This window comes from Aquila chrysaetos, chromosome 12 (assembly GCF_900496995.4).
Source record: "Aquila chrysaetos chrysaetos chromosome 12, bAquChr1.4, whole genome shotgun sequence".
NCBI classification, from domain to species: Eukaryota; Metazoa; Chordata; class Aves; order Accipitriformes; family Accipitridae; genus Aquila; species Aquila chrysaetos.
Window position 1 is genome coordinate 6,376,645 of NC_044015.1, and position 24,474 is coordinate 6,401,118.

Sequence of the window (24,474 nt, forward strand, 5' to 3'; positions counted from 1 at the left end):
ATCTTCAGGACTACAGCAAAGCCCTGAGGATAAAATTCAGCAGGCATCAACATATGTCTGCACTGGCTCCACAGTGAATTGTGCAGTCTCTGGGAGGCATTCTGCTTCTCAGGCGAGAGGTGCTGTGATTCTACAACAGGGATCTTTCCTAGCCTTCTAAAACCTCATGAAAAAGAATAGTCATTAATTTCTCTCCTCCTATCCTTGCAAGTCCAAAGCATCTCCCCGGTGCTGCAATCTTGGACTTGCCACTGCCCTGGCAGTACCAAGTAACCTGGTCTACCCCTAGGTCTAATGCAGGGGTGCCCCAAAGTGTCCCTTGTTCTAGGGCCAAACCCAGGGCCTTTACCTAGTAGGAGACAAATCAGGCAGCTGCAGTTGTCTACTGGCATGGCCAAGTACAGCTGCATGTCCTGGGTATGCAACATCCTCTCATGCACACTGCATGTGTATCAACCTTGGCAATGGCACCCATACGTGTCTCCCTCATCACACATCCACCTATAAGGTGCAATTAGTCAGGTTACCTCCTGCTAGTTAAAGAAGTAGAAAAGAGCCCAGACAATCAAACCTTTCAAAAGTATTTTATAAAGAACGTTTACATTCAGTAGTACAAAATGATATATAACCACCGCACCTGAACACATCACCTGCAGAGGAGTGGCAAGATCGTAGATTCAGATTAAAGGAACATGACAGTAGACAGAACATATACTTCCATCTTCAAAATAGCTCAAGGTTTCAGAGACAAACTATCTTCAGCAAATACAAATTTAAATGATGATGCAAGAACAGATGCTCTCCTCCCAGAGCATGTTACTGCCATGGAATCACCCACGCTGGAACCACTCTTTCCCATCTGAAATTATGCAATGTATATTGACTGAAACCTAAGATAAGCACATACAAGCTCAGACCAAAGCGCTCTCAGTCACATCTCAGGTCAACTGAGTGGATTGCTGAAAACCGTCTTGTCCTTCTATGCTGTCACTTGCCTTTTAATTTTAAACATGTGCACCACCTCTTCAAAGGCATTTCCTTGGTCTATGTACCCCCCCAGTTAGCATTGGCCCTTATTGGGCACATATAGGGAAGTGTCTGCATGGCCTTGGCAGTCTAAGTCCCTGCACTCATTACAGTGAATTTGTTAATACTTCAGTTTCATAGATTAATTGACCTGTAAAACAGAAATTTATGTCATACTAATTTAACTCTTTTAAGGGATTACAGAATCCAAAGTCTAAGACTACACAGGGTATAAGATACAGGACACCTAAACAAACTGAATCAGAACTGCATCATGACTTCATGGACTACTGCTTTAAACTTGCTATTATTGATACATCTAGGCAAAGGCCCTAGAGTTAGAAGGCCACATTAAAGCATTATTCCATAAGGTTCAGCAGATCTTCTCTGGGTGCTTTTTCCTCTGAGGATAGGGGAAATGTATTCCCTTCTTGCCACAAGCTGACTCTGTAAACATCTCCCACTGTGCCAACCACACTAAGTGAAAACATGAGCACTTAATCAGTGTTGTCTTCTAGATTATCTAGTTTCTTGCCACTTTTCTTCTGACTGTGTTTCCTTCCAAGACAGGTTTAAAGGATTACCTGACAGTTGAGACACAGCTGTCTGGATTTTCCAGCTCTTCCAACTATGATTTGGGTGGGTACTCTCTCTCCAGTCTGGGCTTTGGAGTTCCCACCTTTGTGGCAATAATGCTGACAACAGAAGGGACTGAGATCCATACCATTACAAAACTGGTCATGTGGTGCACAGCAGCATTTCCTTTGAGAAGAAAATGTTTTCTCCTGTGTCTTTCCAAAGCTCTCATTCCACTCTGCTTAATTTTAACTTTCTGAGCGTGTATGGGGCACCTGTCTTCTCAAAAGAGGTGTCCCCGTATTAAGATTTAGAGTCTCACACTTACTCATTAGCCATAATCATTAGTGGCAATGGGCCAGGGCCTCCAGAGGTTGATCAAGGCTAAACAGATTCCTATCAAACAACATTAGGTGGTTAAGACTTGACATTGCCAGAGTTTATCCACCTTTTTTTTTTTTTTAAGTATGTTTCAAGATTAACACATTTAACAACAAGTATGGTACAGTCTAATACAAGTCAAATCACTTTGATCCCTTTCTATCTGTTTCAAGGCTACAACCTATAGTAAGCTTTTATTGAAGAAAGACCAAAAACTTCCTTCAAATATCACTGACTATCAACACTTTGTTTACGGGAAGCAGGAATTCAGCTATGATACTGCAATTGCACTCCATTTTATCTACACAATGAGCAAAACTGTTTCTAAAGACGGTGGACTGGGTTCATTAAAGACCATATCAGAAGCACATGAACAGTAGCTATCTTTCCTTGACATGGCCATTGGTGAGATGGGTTCTGTTTTTCAGTGGCTCAGACCCATTCCTCTGGATATAATTGTTGCTTGTGACGTTGCTGAAATATGTGATCCCATTTTGCTCCTTTTCCCTAATCTTTTCTCTTTCTTCATCCTTGTCACTTTCTTCTGTGTCACTTCTCATGTCCTTTTCCATCTACGGAAACATGTAAATGAGAAGGAATACAAACACAGAAGTCTGCACAAGAAGCAGTGCTAGCTGAGCCACAGGCTAAATATTCATCTGCTACTTCAGCCACCTGCCTTTGGCACACAGTTCTACTGTGTCCTTTCAGCTTTTACATCACCTTTGGAAACAGATTCTCTCCGTCTCTTTGATTTCAGTCTCAGTAGAATCCTACCTGTGATCCTGATAAAAATTAGGAATTACTGTACAGGTTGAGAAGCAGCAGCAAACTACAGATGCCCAGGACTGAGGGCAACCGTGTAAGACTGAGGAGATCCATGTTGCTGCTTTGGGCGTCAGCGTGTGGAAGAAGGATGAGGGGAGGCAGTTAATCAAGCTCTTTTACATTTTCCAAAAGGGACAAGGAGATAGCTTCTGACCACACTTGGCCTGGGTGGCTGTAGGTTGAGCAGACTGCTTTGGACAGTTTGAAAGCATATGCTTTCAAACAAACCAATAGCTTAACACAAAACCACTCAATTCTGACTACATTCAGTTTTATGTTCAGGTTTTTCCTCTTGCTATTGACAGAGAGATCTGTACTCCACTTTTCTAAATATTTAATTCATGGCCTTAAAAGGAAGACAAAGAAGAAACAATGTGATAAAATGACAGTTTAGAAAAGCAGCCTAGCACTTGCTGGCTTCCCAGGCTGTTTCTACTCTGCAAAACAAGATGCCAAAACTGGGGACAAATCGATGGTGTCACACTCCTTGTTGGAAAGAGTGCTCTGAGGGAAAGCAGCAAACCCATTCTGTGACCTGAGCTTTGGAAACTGCTCAGGGGCATGTCAGTTGCTGCATAAACACCTGTAGACTCCATTTACTCTGTTCTTCTGGGGATATCTCTTGGATCATATTAAGAAGTCTATTTGATCTGATGCTCTTTCTAGAGATCACTACACCCAAATGCAGACAGGATTTGTTAGAATCTAAACTTGCACTGAATTCAAACTGCCTCCAAGGACAATATGGGTAGCTGCATGAATTACAATGATGTATCTCAGGCTGCCTGTATGAGGGAATGAAACTTGTACTTCAGGATCTAGGCTGAGTTCTAATTACTGGGCATTAGGGGACATCATGTGAGAAGGTGGTGCAGATGATCCTGTAGCCCGAGAGGAAAGCTGGAGATCAGAAAGGCCTATGAGAAGAATGTGAACTGACTGGAGCAAGAATTTCATGGCTCTCAAGAAGGGGAGAATGTCCTGTATTCTTGCTGATACTGCTTTGGGCTACTAAATATTACTGAAACAGATCGCTCAGGATGATTTTTCTTTGCTATTCACTGCTCAATATGGAAAGCTCTCAAATATATTTTTGCATCAAATGTGGCAGATGATTTTTAGATAAAATAGGAAAAATTCTGGATACGCTTCAGTATTTTTCTCCCTGATCGTTCATTTCTTTCTAATAAGGCTATTTATTACCTCATCATTTTACACTGTAATAACTGCAATGGTAATTCAGCCCACACTAGAATTAGGAAAACAATAAAAGGGTGTCTTCAGTTGCGTCTTCATTTTCTGCCCTGTGAAGTTTCTGTTTCCTAATTTGCAAGAAAGTTGCTCTGTGCTACCTTAAGGGAAGGCAGATAAAGAAAATGGGGACAATATGGATGAAGACAAGCCTTTAATGCTTGTTCTCAGTTCCCGTTAAGACAGAATTCCCCAGTTGGATACTAATAAAACAATTCACCCTGGGCGATGAGGTCAACTCCCACAAGGCACTGACTTGTTACTCCTGGACTGTGTCCTTGGCGTGTGGCCAATCTAATGCCATTAGGTCATGTCTTTGATTTTGTTTATACAGCTGCATCTCAGACATTTATCTAGGGTTGCTCTACAACTGACTGAGATGAACAGCACTACCTGGGTGCAATCTTGAATGGATTATGCTTTGGGCATGCCTGTTTACCACTGCTGCTATGAAGAGTCCAGACAGCTAGTTTAGACAGAAATATCTACTCTGTAGACATCTACAGCACTGTAAGACAATCCATACAAAACATGTCTCCCGGGCAGGGACTGGGAGAATGAAGAACCATCCACTGTAGGAGAAGATCAGGTTCAAGTCCATCTAAGGAACCTGAAGGTGCACAAATCCATGAGACCTGATGAGATGCATCTGCGGGTCCTGAGAGAACTGGCGGGTGAAGTGGCTAAGCCACTATCTATCATATTTGAGAAGTCATGGCAGTCTGGGGAAGTTCCCACTGACTGGAAAAGGGGAAACATAACCCCCATTTTTAAAAAGGGGAAAAAAAGGAAGACCTGGGGAGCTACGGGCCAGTCAGTCTCCCCTCTGTGCCCAGCAAGATCATGGAGCAGATCCTCCTGGAAACTATGCTAAGGCACATGGAAAACAAGGAGGTGAGTGGTGACAGCCAACATGGCTTCACTAAGGGCAAATCATGCCTGACAAATTTGGTGGCCACCTACGATGGGGTTACAGCATTGGTGGATAAGGGAAGAGCAATGGATGTCATCTACCTGGACTTGTCCAAAGCATTTGACACTGTCCTGCACAAAATCCTTGTCTCTAAATTGGAGAGACATGGATTTGACAGATGGACCACTTGATGCATAAGGAATTGGATGGATGGTCACACTCAAAGAGTTGCAGTCAATGGCTCAATGTCCAGGTGGAGAGCAGTGATGAGTGGTGTTCCTCAGGGGTCAGTATTGGGACAGGCGCTGTTTAACATCTTTGTCAGAGACATGGACAGTGGGATTGAGTGCACCCTCAGGAGGTTTGCCGACAACACCAAGCTGTGTGGTGCGGTCAACATGCTGGAGGGAAGGGATGCCATCCAGAGGAACCTTGACAGGCTTGAGAAGTGGGCCTGTGGGAACCTCATGAAGTTCAACAAGGTCAAGTGCAAGGTCCTGCACATGGATCAGGGCAATCTCAAGCACAAATACAGGCTGGGCGATGAGTAGATTGAGAGCAGCCCTGTGAAGGTGGTGGTGTTGGCTGACGAGAAGCTCAACATGACCTGGCAATGTGCGTTTGTAGCCCAGAAAGCCAACCGTATCCTGGGCTGCATCAAGAGAAGCATGACCAGCAGGTCGAGGGAGGTGATTCTCCCCCTCTACTCTGCTCTTGTGAGACCCCACCTGGAGTCCTGCGTTCAGCTCTGAGGCCCCCAAGATAAGAAGGACACGGACCTGTTGGAGCAAGTCCAGAGTGGGGCCACGAAGATGATCAGAGGGCTGGAGAACCTCTCCTATGAAGACAGGCTGAGAGACTTGAGGTTGTTCAGCCTGGAGAAGGCTCTGGAGAGACCTTAGAGCAGCCTTCCGTACTTAAAGGGGGCCTACAAGAAAGCTGGAGAGGGACTTTTTTATATAAGGTCATGTAGTGATAGGACGGGAGGTAATGGCTTTAAACTGAAGGAGGGCACATTTAGATTAGATGTAAGGAAGATGTTCTTCACTGTGAGGGTGGTGAGGCACTGGAACAGGTTGCCCAGAGAGGCTGTGGGTGCTCCATCCCTGGAAGTGTTCCAAGTCCAGGTTGGATGGGGCTTTGAGCAACCTGGTCTAGTGGAAACTGACCCTGCCCATGGCAAGGGGGTTGGAACTAGATGATCTTTAAGGTCCCTTCCAACCCAAACCATTCTATGATTCTGTGATTAATGATCTGGATGATAGGGCAGAGTGCACCCTAAGCAAGTTTGCTGAAGACACAAAACTGGGAGGAGTGGCTGATATGCCAGAGGTTTGTGCTGCCATCCAGAGGGACCTTGACAGGCTGGAGAAGTGGGCTGACAGGAACCTTGTGAAGTTCAACACAGGGAAGTGTGAAGTTGTGCACCTGTGGAGGAACAACCCTAGGCACCAGTAAATGCTGGGGGCTGACCAGCTTTTCTAAGAAAAACCTGGAGGTCCTGGCAGACACCAAGTTGAACATGAGCCAGCAATGTGCCCTTGCCCTTCCGGGCCTGCATTAGGAGTACTGTTGCCAGCAGGTTGAGGGAGGTGATCCTTCACCTCTACTCAGCACTGGTAAGGCCACACCTGGAGTGCTCTGTCCAGTTCTGGGCTTCTCAGTACAAGAGAGACATGGACATACTGGAGACAGTCCAGTGAAGCACTGCAAAGACGATGAAAGGACTGGAGCACCTCACATAGGAGGAAAGGCTGAGAGAGCTGGGACTGTTCAGCCTGGAGAAGGGAAGGCTCAGGGAGATGTTATCAGTGTATATTAATACCTGAAGGGAAGGTGTAGAGAACACAGAGCCAGGCTCTTCTCAGTAGTGCCCAGTGACAGGACAAGTGGCAATGGGCACAAACTGAAACACAGGAGGCTCCCTCTGAACATCAGGAAACACTTTTTTACTGAGGGTGACCAAGCACTGGCACAGGGTGACCAGAGAGATTGTGGAGTCTCCATCCTTGGAGATATTCTAAAGCTGTCTGGACGTGGTCCTGGGCAACCTACTCTAGGTGACCTTGCTTGAGCCTGGGAATATGGACAAGACTTCCAGAGGTACCTTCCAACCTCAGCCATTCTGTGATTCTGTGATCTCAGTAACATTGTAATTAAAAATCCTGTACTATAACGGAAGCGCTTTTGCACTGGCCTCACCAATCATGACAACTTTCCCTGCCTTGATATCTTAGTTTTGTTACAAATGCAAAGCATACTGGCCTAAGTGTTGGGATCCTTACTCAGATGTCATTGGCTTTGTTCATGGAAATCTTCCCTGGAGTCCAATCCACATTTTTCTTGAATACAAGCATCAGAAGTGGACCCAATATTGTAGTGACTCATAAAAACTTTACCTATTTTTGGTCAACTTTCCCTAATAATATTGAGTGTTCCTTTCAACCCACTGCTAGGAATGTATATGTATAATTTCACTAGGGCAAGAAGGAATCCATCCCAGATGAACTCCTGTGCTCCCAAGTGGCCTAAGTGGACCCTCCCTCCCCATGTGATGTACAGGGGAATAAAAACTGATCCATACCGTGCCCTGGAGGATGAACTTGTAGACCATGTGAATAATCAGGCAGGACCAGAAGACATGGAGCAGCTGCAGAATTATCAGGAGACCATTCATGAAGTAGTATCCAAAGAAAGGCTGGAATATCTCCATGGAGTAATAGTAGGTGTTATAGAGCACTCTGCAAGAGACAGGGAATTGCAGTGGAGGGAAAGCTTGTTGTTAGTAGGGCTGTAATTAAGCCCCAGAAAGCTCTAGTCATAGAGGAAGCTTCAGGTCAGTCACCTCCTCCTTATATATAATACATGTGAGCCAACTCTCAGGTCCCCAACAGAAATAAGCAGGATAGAGCCACAGGCTGAGGACTTCTCCTCTGCAGTATACTTCAGGACTTTAAAACTACTCTATGAACTCCAAGGCAGACCACCTCAGTTTAGCACAAGGCAGGTGCAACAGCCATGTGGCACTGTAGCCTATGCAAAGGGCTGGGACATATGCTCAAGGATTGAAAAGCAAAGGCTGCAGCAAAAGATTCAGCACCCAGCTGAATTATCCTGTCTCAGACAGCAGCTTTTCCATTTCCCTTGACTGCAGCAGACTCACGTGTACGGGAAAATGACCAGGCGGCTGATGAGGAAAACAGCTGAGAAGATCATAAAGAGGCTGTCACAAGTTTTTTTCCACTTCATGTAATTGAATATCTTAGTTGGCTGGAAGGAGAAAGAACAATAAAACAGCAGGCCAAGACAGTGCATCTGCACATGCTCCAGGAGGCTAATGAGCCAGACACAATACAATCTGCATGCAGGTAATCATGCCTCTTCCTGGCTCTCTGCAGGGCACCCTGGGCTGGGTCAGGAGATCAGTACTGAGTTATCTGTGAAACACCATAATGCTTGGCCCATAACGTGCTAGATCAAAAGACACCCTTTGGCTGAAGAGCACCATTGCTAACTAGGCTTTGCCTGGCATTTAAGTTGTGGAGCTCACCTCTAGGAAGCAATCAGAAGCATCGTGAATCACCATCACCAGTGTCCCAATGCGGATGTAATTGGCACAGTAGGAGAAACTGATCAGGAAGATGGTTGCAGCATGATGGACTATCTGCTCCTTGAAATCCTGATGAGAAAGGGGACAGCAGAGAATAAAATACATAATGCACCTTCTGCCCTGGTTAAAGCATGCCTCCTGCAGGTAGCAATGAAATCTCTCTGCCCAACGACTTAAGAAACCTCCCCACTATAAGGTCTTACCCATATAACTGTTTTATCAAACACATTCTAGAAATGCAGGCAACCAAGAGAAGCTGGAATGAAGAGTTTATAGTGTAAACTGAGGATCTCACAACAAAGAACACTCTTTCCCTCCAGTCCACCAGTAATGGTCCGATGATGGTGCAAATCAGAAGACAGAATAATAAAAGCCAATGATTCAGTACAGACAAATTCAACATAAAGAGTGCTTCCTTTCTGTCACAAAGCAGTGCCCACATCCATCTCTGCTCTGTGCCCCTGTGCATGCCTACCTGTTTGCACAACCATCTCATACCCCCAGGCTTGCTGATGGAGACTCACAACCACCCTTTCCTTGCAAGGATATATTTGCAGCCTCAATGCATGTGTATGCCTATGTAATCACGCAGCACCCTGTCTGTCGGGGCACTGGCACCTAGGAACACATGCAGCTTAACTGGCAGAGAATCATCTCTTTTCCCATCTCTATGATCAGTGCAGCTTAGAAGAGTCCCAGAAGTGCAATTTTGAAGTCTGGATTGAGAACTCTGCAGTAGTTTCCACCTTTCTGTCAGGGTTTGTGTTCTCCACTTCCCAGAGGAGAGGGAAGCCAGTGGTTGGGAATGGAAATTCCTGGGAATGAGCAAGGGCAGAATCCCCCAAAACCTCAGACTAGCACTACACACATGCTCTCGGAGATCACTCTCCTGAGCAATCAGCCTGGGTCCTGTTTGTGCTTGATTCTTCTCTGAGGCTGCCACTCACCTTCCTCTTCACATCAAAAGGCAGGGTGAAGACCAGTGACCAGTAGAAGGAGAGCTCCAGCAGGTAGTACCAGAACAGGGAGGGTTGGAGAGGCTGTGAGAGGGGGAGAGACAGTGAAATACCCATCAGATAAAGCAGAGCAAGGGCTGGAAGTGAAGACTGCTTCCTAGGCAAAAGAATACCAGACAACCAAACCAACAAAACTGGTTCTTGGAGCTTCAGGAGGAAATACTTCCATTGAACTATATGGTTACTTATTAAATCTCATCTGTGCTGAAGCAAATGCAAATAGCAGGGGAAATTCCACTTTGATGCACCATGTGGAACATTTAGGGAATCACCCAGAAGATCCAGAATATTTTCAGCATTTCTTCAGCACTGTGCAGATTCCTGAGCAGTCAGTATAGAGCTTTAAAAGTTATGTAAACCATTCCATTATGGTGAAATAGCTAAGTAGTAGCTGAATAAATCATTCCCTTTTTAGGATTCAAGGAGATGCTTCAGACACATTGTACCCTTCACAGATTTTTCAGTTGAATCAAACTAATGGGGGGAAAGTGCAATCTCAGTGTGAACAGTAATTTGCATTCTTCTGGGTAATTTTTCTGGGGTTTTACAGCTGGAAAACTAAAAGCTTAGACCCACTTAGCAAGATATGTGCTATTTAACAAGTAATTTTTCACTGTTGTGGCACTATATGGCCTCCTTAAACCTGAAACTATTCAATTAAAAAAAAATCCTATGACTAAAGGGGCTTTGCAACTAGCGTTTCCAAAGAATCATGGAGTATGGTGCTCCCAAATACCAATTTATTTGGGCTTTCTCTACCCAAAGTGTTGATTTATGGCCTTCATAGATTTTAGTTTGTTTTCCTTTGTGGCACCAGTGATTGGCCACAAGAGGAAGCACAGCTGGATGCACTGGTGCTACCAGGGGAGATAGTAACATCTCCCAGGCTGGTACATGCTGTTCAGACTCTGCAGGTTATCCAAACAGGAGCTCTGGATCAGAAGGGATTTTTTTTCCCCAAAGATCAGATTATCTGGGAGAACTGGCATTTCTTTTGTCATTGTCTTTAGCACAGGACATGGTCTGTTTAGTAGAAATTGTATTTAATACATTCTTTGTTCCTGCCAATACACAGGTTTGTCCTTGACCTTTCTTGCTCTTTGCCAGTGGGACATGACTAGGTCTGGTTTTGGTCTTTTCTGTTTGTTACAGATGTGGCAAAGTGTGTGTATCGGGTTTATGTCGCAAGGTTTTGGTAGGGGGGGGGGGGTGGGCTGCTGCAGGGGTGGCTTCTGTGAGAAGATGCCAGAAGCTGCCCCACGCCTGACAGAGCCAGCTCCAGCCAGCTCCAAGATGGACCTGCCGCTGACCAAAGCTGAGCCCATCAGCGATGGTGGTAGCACCTCTGTGATAACATATTTAAGAAGGGGTAAAAACCACTGCACACCAGCAGCTGGTAGACAGGAGTGAGAATATGTGAGAGAAACAAATCTGTAGACTGCCAGGTCAGTGACGAAGGAGGGGGATGAGGTGCTCCAGGTGCTGGAGCAGATTCCCCTGCAGCCCGTGGAGGACCTGACGCTGGAGCAGGTTGATGTGCCCGAAGAAGGCTGTGACCCCATGGAGAGCCCAGACTGGAGCAGGCTCCTAGCAGGACCTGTGGCCCCATGGGGGGGACCCATGCCAGAGCAGTCTGTTCCTGAAGGACTGTTCCCTATGGGAAGGACCCATGGTGGAGAAGTTCATGGAGGACTGTCTCCTGTGGGTGGGACCCCATGCTGGAGCAGGGGAAGAGTGTGAGGAGGAAGGACTGGCAGAGACAACGTGTGATGAACTGACCGCAACCCCTGTTCCCCGTCCCCCTGTGCGGCTCGGGGCGAGGAAGTGGACAAGTCAGGAGTGAAGCTGAGCCCAGGAAGAAGGGAGGGATGGGGGAAAGGTGTTTTTAGATTTGTTCTTATTTCTCACAATCCTACTCCGATTTGATTGGCAATAAATTAAATTAATTTCCCCAAGACAAGCCTGGTTTGCCCGTGATGGCAATTGGTAAGTGATCTTCCCGTCCTTATCTCGACCCACAAGTCTTTCGTTGTATTTTCTCTCCCCTGTCCAGTTGAGGAGAGGGGAGACAGAGCAGGTTGGTGGGCACCTGGTGGCCAGCCAGGGTAAACCCACCCCAGTGTGCTGTTATGATGACTTGGATTGTTTTTGAAAAGACATGGACTCCAAATGTACAGAATGGGAGGAGGCAAGGACCCACGTGATCCTTTTAGTCTTACATAGGAATGTATTCAAGCACCACCTGTTTGTATGGTTTGGCTTTCACACTGAACTACAGATTTGCCCCTAAATTTCTGCCTTTGAGTGACAGTGAATTGTTTGGAGACTTGGCTTGAAAGATACTACCTTATTCGTCACTCATTTGTTCCATTACGTTTCCTGTGGCTCACACTGTTAAAATTGTGCATTACATTTCCCTTTATGGGTCTGCAACCTCAATATACAGTCATGAGGTCTTGCTCTAACTTTGACTGCCAGACCAAAAAGTCCTGGAACATAGGCGGTCTTCACTTTGTCTTGGTACTGGGATCAAGTTTCCTTCAGCCTCCTCTTCAGTTAATGAAAGATTTTATTTCCTACCCAGGAAAGTCTACTGGGTAGAAATGCTGTAAAATCCTGTGCATGGTAGCTCCCTGCATGATAATACAGATTACTATCCTGCTAGAAACATTTACCAGCTGCTCTCATAGGATAGAGGAACCTCTTCCAAAGTTGGAATCAGATTTTTCACTTTAATGAAATTTAGCTCTCTTTACTATGTCTGCTCTGGCATCCACAGCAGTGTGATATAGGAAGGCTCCTGCTACAGAACAGGCAATAGTCATCTTCTCTAGAGAATTCAGAGTACATAAAAACATAAGGGGAAAGGCAAAGCAGGCAATAGCTCCTGTACTCAGTGGGTGAAGCTCCTTTCTAACTCTTCCAACTTCTCAAGTTATGGGAGTAGGCATAACAAGGGAGGCAGCTGGTCAAAAAAGTACCTGGCTTTTGGTTGCTACCTTTGCTCCTTGTGTTGAGGAACAAAGAGCAAATTTTGTGCCTAGCTGGCAACTTTCATTGAGGTAATTCTGGTCTGGGCTATCTTTGCTCCTTGTGTTGAGGAACAAAGAGCAAATTTTGTGCCTAGCTGGCAACTTTCATTGAGGTAATTCTGGTCTGGGCTATCTTTGCTCCTTGTGTTGAGGAACAAGGAGCAAATTTTCTGCCTAGCTGGCAATTTTCATTGAGGTAATTCTGGTCTGGGCTATCTTTGCTCCTTGTGTTGAGGAACAAGGAGCAAATTTTCTGCCTAGCTGGCAATTTTCATCGAGGTTATTCTGGTCTGGGCTGATAAGAGATGTAGGCTTTCCAACCCACTGGACAACTTCTCGCAGTACTGTGTGAAAAAACTCAGAATATACAGTTTTACAATGTAAGACAACATCCTCTGAACTTAACAGGAATGATGTTGTATTGGTACTGGCTATACTGTCAGTTCCACTGGGAAACTCCTTGGGGAGCACCGTGGACATGATTCTTCAGTAAAGCTGAAAGTACACAGCATACCATTCAGAGCATGTCCTCTGCTCTACATACTCTCCACTGAAGTCTTCACTTCCCCTCGGGCAACACATTCTTCTCTGGCCTCAGTCTCTTCTACAAACTAAACAACCTTGGAGCATTCCCATTTTTCAGTTTCTCAGCTCAGCTGGTCAGAACTCTCACTTTCCCTTTATTTCTGCAGTCTCCTCCTGCTTTCCTGACTCATCCTCTATTGGGCTTGGATTACACCAGATACAAAGACATTCTTCCTTGACAAGGGTCTGGCTTTGAATTCTTAGGGCTCGTGAGTCTGAATTTAATTCAGTGCCCTCTCTTTTGTCACTAATATAACCTGATTTTCCAAAGATATTGAAAGACAATGCATGATTTATAACAGCAATTTTCCCTCTTGCATGACTCACCTGTTGTGGATATCCTGTCCAGCACTCTCTGTGGTCCCAAAGCCAAGGCTTCTGGAAAGAACATGCAACACGAATGTGAGAGGAATTCTTCTCTTACCAACTAACTCCTTTAGTTTGTTACTACTACAGATTTTGTTGTGCTTTATTGCAAGCAGAGCTGGTCGCAGTGTCTGGAATTCAGTTGCCAAGAGATTTCCACTGCAAGAACTTGCAGTTGCTTGTGACATTGTCAATTTGTGGCTACTGCACTGAAATTTCACATGCTGTTTAGCCCATTTCTAAATAAAATAGCTCATGGAAGATTTCTACCAACTTGCTGCAGCCTTCTACAAGTTTGGGTGGTGGTGGTTATGTTTTGAATATATTAAAATAGTCTTACAACTATTTCATTAAGAATATCTGTGGTTTGGACAACAACAATTAAACGTGGTAAGGCAGCTGAAAACTTGCGTGTCAGGAACATGGTTTGTCCTCTAATGGTGAGGATCATGCCGCAGCCTGTTAAATAATGAACCTCTGAAAAGATCCTACTTCATTTATACTTCACAGAAAATCGGTAGTTTAGAACTTGGCAGCTTAGAAACTTTCATAGAAACATGGCAACTGAAGTCCCCAAAAGTTCGTCCTGCATGGAGCATGCTCTGACCCTTCGCTGTGCCCAGATTTGATCAGAGCAAGCACGTCCTAGACATACAGTGATGGAACATACTCTATGCCACATCTGCAAGGGTGATTTTCTGTAACAGTTCTACAAGGCTCCAGATATCAGAGCTAAGAGCAAGAAGGCAACATTTCTTCTTCTCTCATTGAGCAACTGCTGGTGCATGGGCAATCTGGAAGGGAAGCAGGAAGCAGTGTTTATTTACGAGCAGTGCTAATTACGAGTAGACACAGCCTTCTGTTGCCAGGGTTTGGGGCTGGGAGTAGGATTTACAGCAAATACAGAGGTACAGAACCAGGAGAGAAGTGTGATATAGAATCAGAGAGGACAAAGCAAAAACTCTGAAACAACTATGGCACACCATGTTACCTAAACTACAAAGGAATCCCAGATCCCTGAATTTCATCATTCCTCTACTCCCAGCAAATAAAGCTGTTTTCTGGTGGCCTACTGTGAGATAACTTTCTATTGCTACCTACTATTTCACTGACTCATGGGGCAGAGGTTTTTGCCATAAGTCTAAAGCTACTAATATAGAATTTAAACACTTGCTTTTTTTCTAAAGAAAGAAGGGTGTTTCACAAAAACAAATGCATATTAAAATACTACTCAAATTACAAAGTAAACATGCAAAAGTCAGGAAATGTCCCATGCAAATACGCCCTGTCACATTAATTCTTTGTCCTTCTTTTTAACGCAGTCATTTCTGTACAATTTTAGATAACAGAATAACATGCTATTTGCTATGGGATCTAGAGGTGCTGTCCATAGGATAGATACCTCCTTTTTTTGTGAAAATTGCAAGATGTGTACCGAATAAAGAAAAGACTTTCACAAAAAGTTAAGATGATCTTTCATTCCAAGAATGGTCAGATAACATGCAGAAGAACAGGATTTTGCCTGTTCTGTTACCACAGGACTCTTGTACTATGCTAAGCAGGCCATCCATACCAAACTTTCATAGCCGGCCTCAAAGAATAGCCTTCTATTTTGATGTACAGGTCCACAAAACACTGCAGTTGGGATTTAGATACCTTCACTCCTCTGCTAGCTCATCCTGTAATACTCATACTGCTAGAGTACCTTAAATTCTGACTTGAAAGTCAGCGTAAGTTCAAAAGTTCTCCACTTGTTACAATAATGAGAAGTGACAAGCATAGTTTGTGCCTGCTGTCTTGGGATCTGCAGGTTTTTCATTACTTAACCCCTCAGGAGGTGCCAGTGTGGAAGACTTTTGCAAAGCTCACCTAGGGAACTGGATTCAGCAAAAAAGCCAGGGTAACCTTTAAAACACAGCCAGAGGATGACCAGTGCCCCTAGTCCCAGCTTAGTGAAGACAGCTCAGTGCTTAAAGCATACGCACGGCTTCTATTACCTCCTCTGCCTGTTGAGGCAGTTCAATTCGTACCAAGAGAACACATTATTTAACAAATCAGGGAAAAGGCAGAGCCATGAGCCTGAACCAATCCACCTTGGGTAAGGAAAAGAAAATTAAAAAAGAAAATTATTAAACTGCAGTCCATGCTCCAAAGGAAGCCTGAGTTTTTTTACCTTAAACAGGTATTGGATACAACACACAAACAGGCCCTGCAGCCTCCATGTGTTCCATCTCCTACCCCACAGAAATGTATTTTTACACAATCCCCATTGTCTTCTGCTCTGCCAGAAGATGAAACCTCTTGGGTTTGAGTTTGAGTTTTTAAAATAAGCATGGTCCAATATGTTTGTGGTCTCATAAGTGTGCTGTGCAGAGGACACAGACTGGTGTGGTGGGAAAACCTCTATAAGAAGGTCTGAAAGTACATGTTTGACAACAAACCCTGCCATTCTTGCAGGCACTGGCTAGGTAGAACAGCAAGCGGCACTGCTTGGATACTCACATCGTACAGGACAGCAAGTCCAGTGAAGAAAGAAATGATGTAAAATGTAAACCTCCAGCTACAAACAAATAAAAAAAAGTACGTTAGAATCCCATTCATTAAACACCAAACTGCAATTCTGCCTCTCAATCACACCCACTCAAAGAATGACACTATTAAGGCAAAGTCATACATTAATACGTTCAAAGTTTGCCCAGGTCATAACAGGAGTGGCTCTTTGCACATCACTAGCATATTCAACAGACTTCACAAAGAGCAATTCTGCTGCGTTAGAGACAGCAGAAAGTACAAGAATCCCATTGATTAAGATCACCCAGATAATCATCCCAAACCTTCCCCGCACTAGCAGATGCATGGGTAAAAGTCAAACAATGCCAATCTCTCTCCTAGGCTTTTGGAGATTAGGCATGCTAAATTCATTATCATGTAAAATAAGTAATTACTGTCATGTTTGGTCTCAGTCAGGAGCTGGTAATGATTTACCCACACTAAACCCACACAGAAGTACATATAAAATGTTTGCCAAGTTCACTGGACAGAGGCAGGTCACACTGAATATACACACATACAGGAAGGAATGAGGGAAATTTCACCCCAACAGAATAAACAAGCTGTTAATAAACTAAACACAGGAAATCTTCAAAGGAGTAAAACTGTCTAAACCAGTCCTTTAATTTCCAAAAATCTCCATAACAAATCAGAAGTAACTACATTTTGAGAGGGACTCCACCTGGAACTCCAAGACAGACATGAACTGTACAAAGCTACTACGTCACATTGGAAGGACATTCTTTTTACAGACTGCAAATGGTGACAGCAGGCAGATGGAAGGACACCATCCTCAGTGAGTTGAGTCAGAAAAGAATTTACTGTTGAGTGTTACTATTTACTGCAAGTAAGCTGAGTGTAGGGAGTGTAGGGAGGACTTAGATTTCATCTTGATGGTAGCAGATTAAGCATGGTTGCTTTACAACTTTTTGTCCACAGATTTTGTAAATAGTTCTAACTGCAACTATCTGAAATATTATAAATAAATAATACACATCCTTTTCTTATTTTTTCTTTTCCAATTAGGGTTTTTAGACAGGGTTTTTGAATTAGAGGTTAAGTACTAAATGGAGCACGAGGTGATTAGCTCAAAGTTGATGTCTACCCTATGGATACGCACTTTTAGACAGATGAATAGCACTGCAGGTATTTAATGATTTCTTTCATCTCTGTGGCTTTCCTGGGAGAACCTACTTCCTTACACAAACAGCAAAGCAGCCACTCATAAGTAAAGCATTTCAACCAAGCTTAGGAGAATCCTCCTTTACTGTGGAAAGCTTAGCCAGGACTAACATTCACAGAACTGGCTGACGTGAGATTTATTTTGTGCCTCCACATAATAAGGAGGATTTCCACACAGCTGTTTCCAAGAAGAGTTTTGCTCTTTGGAAAACACAAGCTTGCACATAGGCCCCTTTTTATGCCACTATAAAAGGGTGCTGGTTTTTGACTCTCAGGATGCTCAAGTCAACCGACAGCAGAATACAATCTAGCCCACTGCCTGTGACTTTAGAAAGCAACAGCGCGCAGAACAGTTGCAGAAAAGATGCAGCAGAAGGAATCAGCCTGCAGCGAGGCAAAGGGAAGTCACGGGAAAGGCAACAGAAAGGCTGACTATGCTGGAGGCACTGTAACAGCAGCAAAGCAGCAAGAAGCAGTAAGATGCAAAACAGTAGGGAGTTTTTCAGGTACAACTGTGTTTTAAAGCAGAATGCCAGTCTTACAAAGTCAGAAACAGAGGCCCTGTAAGGAATAAAGGTGAGACAGAAGTAAAAGGAGACTTAGGAGTGAAAAGCAAGGAATGTTTCAGTAACAGAGAAGGAGCAGATTTGCAGAAGAACCAGGTGAGGCAGGGAAGACCCAGGATGCTCTCTGTGTAGGGGCGGAGGGCAGGCTGGGAGGCAGTGAGCTGCCTGCGGAGCTCAGCACCCGTGAAAGGCCCCTGCTGCTCACGACTTGTGCTCCCACTCACCAGGCCTCGCAAAACTTCTTCGACAGGCTGGGTCGGTCTGTGTTCCTCCGGCACCGGAACCACCTCTCCACCTTCCTCACTGGCAGGTCGCACTGTTTGGCTAAACTCATCAGCTCACCCTGGAAAAGAGGTGAGGAAGCAGGGTTCAGATCCAGGTTCAAAGGTCAGAAGGGGCAATATGGGCATCTTGTCTGACCCACCACAGAGCCCAGCTGGAGGCTCCTGGCAAGCCCAAATCTGTTCAGGCTAAAGCATCTTTCAGAAAGCTGTCCATTCTTAGTGTAAAGACCTCAGATTGTGGAAAATCTTTCCATTCCCCCCCATAAGCAACTGGTTATTAATGCTAAACGTTGAAACTTTACATTTTTTATGTGAACTTCTACAGTTTCACCTTTCAAACACTGGTCTCGCCTCCTTACAGGAGTTTGTTGTTGAATCACTTCCTCACCCAGTCTTCAGGGACGAAGTCCCTTAAATCTGTCACTCCAAGAAAGATTTATTGCAGTTAAATAAAGTTCTGCACCAAATCTTGTCATGCCTTTCAGCATTCTGGTGCAGTATCAGCCCATAACCTGACTGACGTCGTGAGCAGAGGCAACACCATTTTCCTACTGGCTATTTTCCTGTTGTGGTAAACCTGTTAGGGATAATTTTTCAACAGATTACCCACAGAAATCCTGCAATTACCCTTCTTCCTGTCCTTAGGCTCTTAAAGAGTTTGGCATGTGACGTGAAAAAAGTTTGTCATGTTTTATATTCCTTCTGGAAGTGTCACCATGGATAGCCTTATTTTTTAAGTAAAGCAATGATTTTTCATGGAATGCATTTACCTTAATGGTATCATGTGAATGACTTACATAGTTCGAGCATGTTGTACAGAAGTACGTTCATTACCAATTTTCAGATGTTATTTTTTCCACTCTTACTTAGTGACTTCCGTTCTTGAGGTGGAGAGAAATGGAGATATTGACTTATATTCTCCAGCTGCTCCATAATGTGGCATTCCTCTCAAGGAGAAGGCTGCTGAGAACAGCAAAATCTCACCTTGTATTGGACAAGTAAAAGCTGACTCATAAGCAGGTGTCTGACAGCTCATGGGAGAGGGAGGAGGCTAGAAGACTGGCTGAGGTGTAACTGGTGAACAGAGAGAGCAAGGCAGCAGCCAGCTACACTGTTCTGGCTCCACATCACACTGCTGTCAGGAGTCTCATGGTGAGGATATGCTCCGGTATCACAGATTCTCTGGGATAAAAGTGCTGGCTTCAATGCAGTGTGGGTGCAGGGAGAGCTGTGGGGAAAACCCGCTTGCAAAGCTGCACCTTAAGTTAGATCTCTGTGACAGGAGTAGTTTTACTGAGAAATGTGCAGATTTCACAGACAGACAGGCAGGAGGAAGGTCGGGGACCACCATACTGGCAAGTGTTCCTGACAACACTCCTTCCCACTGCTGGGAAGAAAGGCTGGCTGCACAACCCTGATGAATGCCTGCATTTTTATTTTAGCCTCCATTCTTTTTTTAACCTGGTACTGAATGCCCTGGGGCTTCACATGCCCCACTGCAGCATGAACCATGCAGCAACAGTCTTGTCAAGGCAGCAACGTGTTCATGCTAGGACTACCCCTTGGGACTGGAACCCCAGCCCCCTGCTCATACATCCTTGGTAAGGGTTAATAGCTACTGCTTCAAGGCCAAGAAAGCCTGCAAAAAGGAGCTGAAAGAAAATCTGATTCCTTTGCCTATCACAGGGGTCACATGCAGGGACTTCACTGACAAGGTTAAATCCTAATACTGCCTGACAATTCACAATCCTGCCAATGCTTTTTCCCCTCACCAGCAGCTGTTATAACTGTGGATTATCCTGCCAAGTTCTTCGAGAACACTCTTTTTATCTCTCATGGGAAAACTACCCACCATTTGTGTTTGCAGCTTTCTGACGCTCCTTACCATCACTGTGATGACGGCCAAGACTTTAGCTGGCTTCCTGAAAGGCCAATCTCAAACTCATGGATTGCACAGCAACAGAATGACCCACCCCAGAACTAGGAGCATGAAGCAATGCACACCTGCTGAGCTGCAAGGACTAGCAATGTGGGAGTCAGTTCAACGCAGCTGATGTGACATGGATTTGCTAATATATGAAAAGAAGCCATCACAGAATGGCTGGGGTTGGAAGGGACCTCTGGAGGTCATCTGGTCCAACCCCCTGCTCAAATAGAGCTATGCAGAGTTGGTTGCCCAGGACCATGTCCAGACGGCTTTTGAGTATCCCCAAGGATGGAGATGCCACAACCTCTTTGGGCAACCTGTTCCAGTGCTTGGTCACCCTCACAGTAAGACAGTGTTTCCTGATGTTCAGACACAGCATCCTGTGTTTCAGTTTGTGCCATGTATAAGGCAAACACAAGAGGGGACAGGAATTGTCATTATTTCCTTTGGGAGAACAGTTTCCCATCCATAGAAGTTTGGGATTTAAATTTTTTGAACGCTACTTATAGAAAACTGCTACTTGCACATGTTCAGAAGCAGAGTTGATAGCTGATGGCATTTGCAGAATGACCCCTGTGACTGGCTGGTGTCAGGTGGCCAGTGCTGTAGGGGTTCCTGCTGCTTTGTTGAGCTTCCAAATATGAGTGGCATTACCAAACTTCAGGATTCCAAATGGGATTTTATTTGGCTAAGGACACAAAAGCCAGACTAAAGCAAAGCAAGAAAGGACCCACCTCTTCAGGGTTCTTGCAGCGTGTACTGTAGAATGTTTCCAGCATGGGGTTGGGCTGAGCTTTTGATCTCTGCTTGTCTCTCACACCCAGTTTGCTACTGAGGGGCAGGGCTATGGCTCTGCAGAAGAAAAGATAAAGGTCCAGCCAAAAATAGAACAGCAATTTCTGATATTGCAGCACTGTTAAAACATGATGTAGTACTGTTGTGGTTTAACCCCAGCCGGCAACTAAGCACCACACAGCCCTCCCTCACTCCCTCCTGGTGGGATGGATGAGGGAATCAGGAGAGTAAAAGTGAGAAAACTCGTGGGTTGAGATAAAGACAGTTTAATAAGTAAAGCAAAAGCCGCGCACGCAAGCAAAGCAAAGCAAAACAAGGAATTCGTTCACCACTTCCCATCAGCAGGCAGGTGTTCAGCCATCTCCAGGAAAGCAGGGCTCCATCACGTGTAACGGTTACTTGGGACGACAAATGCCATTACTCTGAACGTCCCTCCCTCCTTCTTCTTCCCCCAGCTTTATATGCTGAGCATGACATCATATGGTATGGAACATCCCTTGGGTCAGCTGGGGTCAGCTGTACCAGCTATATCGCCTCCCAACTTCTTGTGCACGCCCAGCCTCCTCGCTGGTGGGGTGGGGTGGGGTGAGAAGCAGAAAAGGCCTTGACACTGTGTAAGCACTGCTCAGCAATAACCAAAACATCTCTGTATCATCAACACTGTTCTCAGCACAAATCTAAAACATAGCGCCATACTAGCTACTATGAAGAAAATTAACTCTATCCAAGCCAAAACCAGCACAAGCACATAACAGCTGCCTCCCACATTTTGAATCTAAGCACAAGTATTGTGTCAAGCAGGTAAGATAGACAAAGAAACTGAGAAGAAAAAAACCCAAACTTACAGCAGAAACAGTGGGACTTGTATTCTACTGTCCCGAGCTCTGTGCTGCAATATCCAAAACTACATGAGGTTGGGAATGCTATATCCTGCTTTGTCAGCTTCTGAATCCACTCTGCTTGGGTGTCCAGGATTATGGCACAAAGCCCAGGCTTGCAGAGACAGCCACGATACCTATCATTGGTCTTTGGCTTGCTTGCAGCTTATGCGGAGTACCACATCGATGGTAAGGCCTATATGTTGTTCACTGCTTGATCTAGAATACTGAACACACATGGCATCCACTTGAACTAAGGACTTGGCTCAGGATCAAGAGGGAGGCTCTACTGGATGTGTGGCATTAATGCAGAAGAAATGTCCTGCTGAAACAGGAGGCCACTTGGTCTTTACTGGAGTAACTTACCTCTGTTTTTCCTAATGCAAGTCAAACACCGGTTGTAAAATGAGGACATAGCAACTAGAAACCTAGTCACAAGGAATGGATGCTTATGCTAGCTGTGCATCTTCAGTTTTTCACAGTGAAACAACGCAAATAAAAAAATCTGCATAAACAGAAAAAAGTTACCAAGAGGTAACAAAACAGCACAGAATTGCTGTGCTCAACAATTCAACTCCTCCACTACAAACACTCTTCTCTCCCTCGGCAGTAGGAAACAGACTCATCAATGGTGTGAAGCAAGGTCCTGCACAAACAGGAAACTTGGCAAATCAATTTTTAAAAAAACTGCCCAAATTAACCGCATTCTCCTTGAATTTCTGGAGAATTAGTTGTTCCTTATTAATCACTACCTTTTACACACTGCCACTGGCATGCAGTTAGTCTCATTAGAAAACTGAGCAGACTGTCTGCGTAGAAGCACTTTTCAGCACTGTTGCCGAACACCAGACAGGCAAAATCTCTGGAAAACCTTATCTCTGTATTTTGGAGTAAAAGTTGTTTGCTTAAGGTGCTAACAGCTTCCCTGAACAGTTATTGGGTTACCAGCTGTAAATCGGTGTTGAGGGTGGTTACAAGCTGATGAATACCATGCAGAGGAAGCAGGCGCTGAGACCCAAGCCTGCTCTGCCTGGTCAGTCTTCATGCTGTTCAGGCAGGTCCTCTGATCAGTTGTCCCTAATGATTCAGACACAGAACAGGATTTCTTTTTTTTTTTTTCCTTTTTTTTTCACTTTGCAGCAAAAAAAGCTGCAAAGTGGAAACTACTTCACTATGTAGGTGTTTAAAGATGTTTTACTTAAAAATAGTATGGGACATATTTATGACTGTGATTATATGGTGGTGTTGCCTGTGGTCTCTTCTAACCATACAGCCTATACTCCATATGTGCATGTGCTTAGGGACTATTCTAGATAAAGCATCCTTCCAGAAGAGTCCTTTGGAAGTTTTCTTTTCAAGAACCTGTTTCTTAATTTAATTAACAGGTATCAAAAGCAATTTTATAAACAGACCACCTATCTAAGGAATGTTGTAACTTCTCTTATATTAAGGCATAAAACACAGAATGGTTATACATTTTGTAAGGCATAAAACACAGAATGGTTATACATTTTGTCCACTCGTGTAACAGCTGATTTCCACCTTTCTTTTGCACAGCCAGCCCACGAGCCTGTATATCAGTTGTCCTTTTTCACCATCTCTGGGAAATACCTTTGGCATCACTGGCTACAGGAACATTCAAAGATGTACCAAGGCAAATGACAAAGATATGTTTCTACCGTAAGAGAAGGGCCAGGGGTAAATGTGCTTGCTAGCTACCTTCCAACAAGACACATAGTTATTGCAAAAGCTATGCGTAAGCTTTGATTAGTTTCAGGGAAATTCAGCACCACCCTGGCATTGCTGCAACCAGCAGACTGCTGGATGGCAGAGCAATATAGCCATCACTGGGAATTTTGTTTTTCAGCTCTGATTGCTCTTAAGAAATGTTTCAGTTGTATCTTATGATTTGTTTAATATCAAAGGGGTTAACAGTGATATTGGACCGGCAGGTCCTGTGCTAAGAACAATGACACAGTATTTCAATGATATCTGTAACTATACAGAAATTGAGGAAACATTTACCCTAAGCTCTGCACTAGCTCTTGGTTCTTATATTAAGCAATTCCTTGAAGTGGGCCTGATCTTTCTTTTCCAAAGGTAAGTCATTTGATACAAGCTCCTCTGAAGAGGAAGATGTAATCAAGTTCTGTTGTTGAAGAACCACCTTATTGCAGCTTCTTATCAGTCCACATTGGGAACTGAAAGGTCTGAAATTTTCCAGACACATTAAAAGGAAAGGGAATGTTTCTGCCAGGTGTCAGGGCAGCTTGCCAACAAGTTTTTTACTGAAAAACTATTGAAATTATCCTAACTGATTTCTTAATTTTGTTTAATCCCTGTCTTCTCTCTCTTTCCTGCTGGTTTGTCATGGTCATGGCCTAAAATTTCACTATAACAGAAACAAGCCAGCTGCAGTTAATGAAGACAGGGTGTAATTAACCAAAGTTACAATTACTTTGTTGTTGAGGTTTTGAGTTTAACCATGAATTATGGGACCAATCCTACTTTTATGAACATCATTGGGAAATCAAGGCCTGAAATTCTTCCTAAGGGACGTTTGTACATGTTGGATGTATGCTCTGACTCAGTTTTCAGTTAAATCTTGTTCCAAGCATAACCCTAAGAGGATGATGCTTGTACTGATTTCAACATCACAGATTCATCGTCTTAGTTGTAGGGATGGTCTCATCATGGCAGTTTATCAG

At 44.3% G+C, this 24,474-nt stretch overlaps 1 protein-coding gene across 7 annotated transcripts in view; it reads right to left on the bottom strand.

The window, feature by feature from the left end:
- Window positions 1-568: 568 nt before the first annotated feature.
- Window positions 569-24,474, bottom strand: part of LOC115349332 (ceramide synthase 4-like) — a 46,820-nt gene continuing 22,914 nt past the window's right edge. For all 7 annotated transcript variants that reach the window (XM_030033444.2, XM_030033440.2, XM_030033441.2 and 4 more), the window contains 9 exons: window positions 20,828-20,945; window positions 18,107-18,225; window positions 16,087-16,144; window positions 13,546-13,596; window positions 9,533-9,625; window positions 8,526-8,654; window positions 8,139-8,245; window positions 7,560-7,716; window positions 569-2,555 (listed from right to left, as the gene is read on the bottom strand). In XM_030033444.2, the coding sequence (XP_029889304.1) occupies window positions 2,364-2,555; window positions 7,560-7,716; window positions 8,139-8,245; window positions 8,526-8,654; window positions 9,533-9,625; window positions 13,546-13,596; window positions 16,087-16,144; window positions 18,107-18,225; window positions 20,828-20,945 (1,024 nt within the window). In that variant the 3' untranslated portion in view covers window positions 569-2,363. The remainder of the gene's footprint in view (window positions 2,556-7,559; window positions 7,717-8,138; window positions 8,246-8,525; window positions 8,655-9,532; window positions 9,626-13,545; window positions 13,597-16,086; window positions 16,145-18,106; window positions 18,226-20,827; window positions 20,946-24,474) is intronic.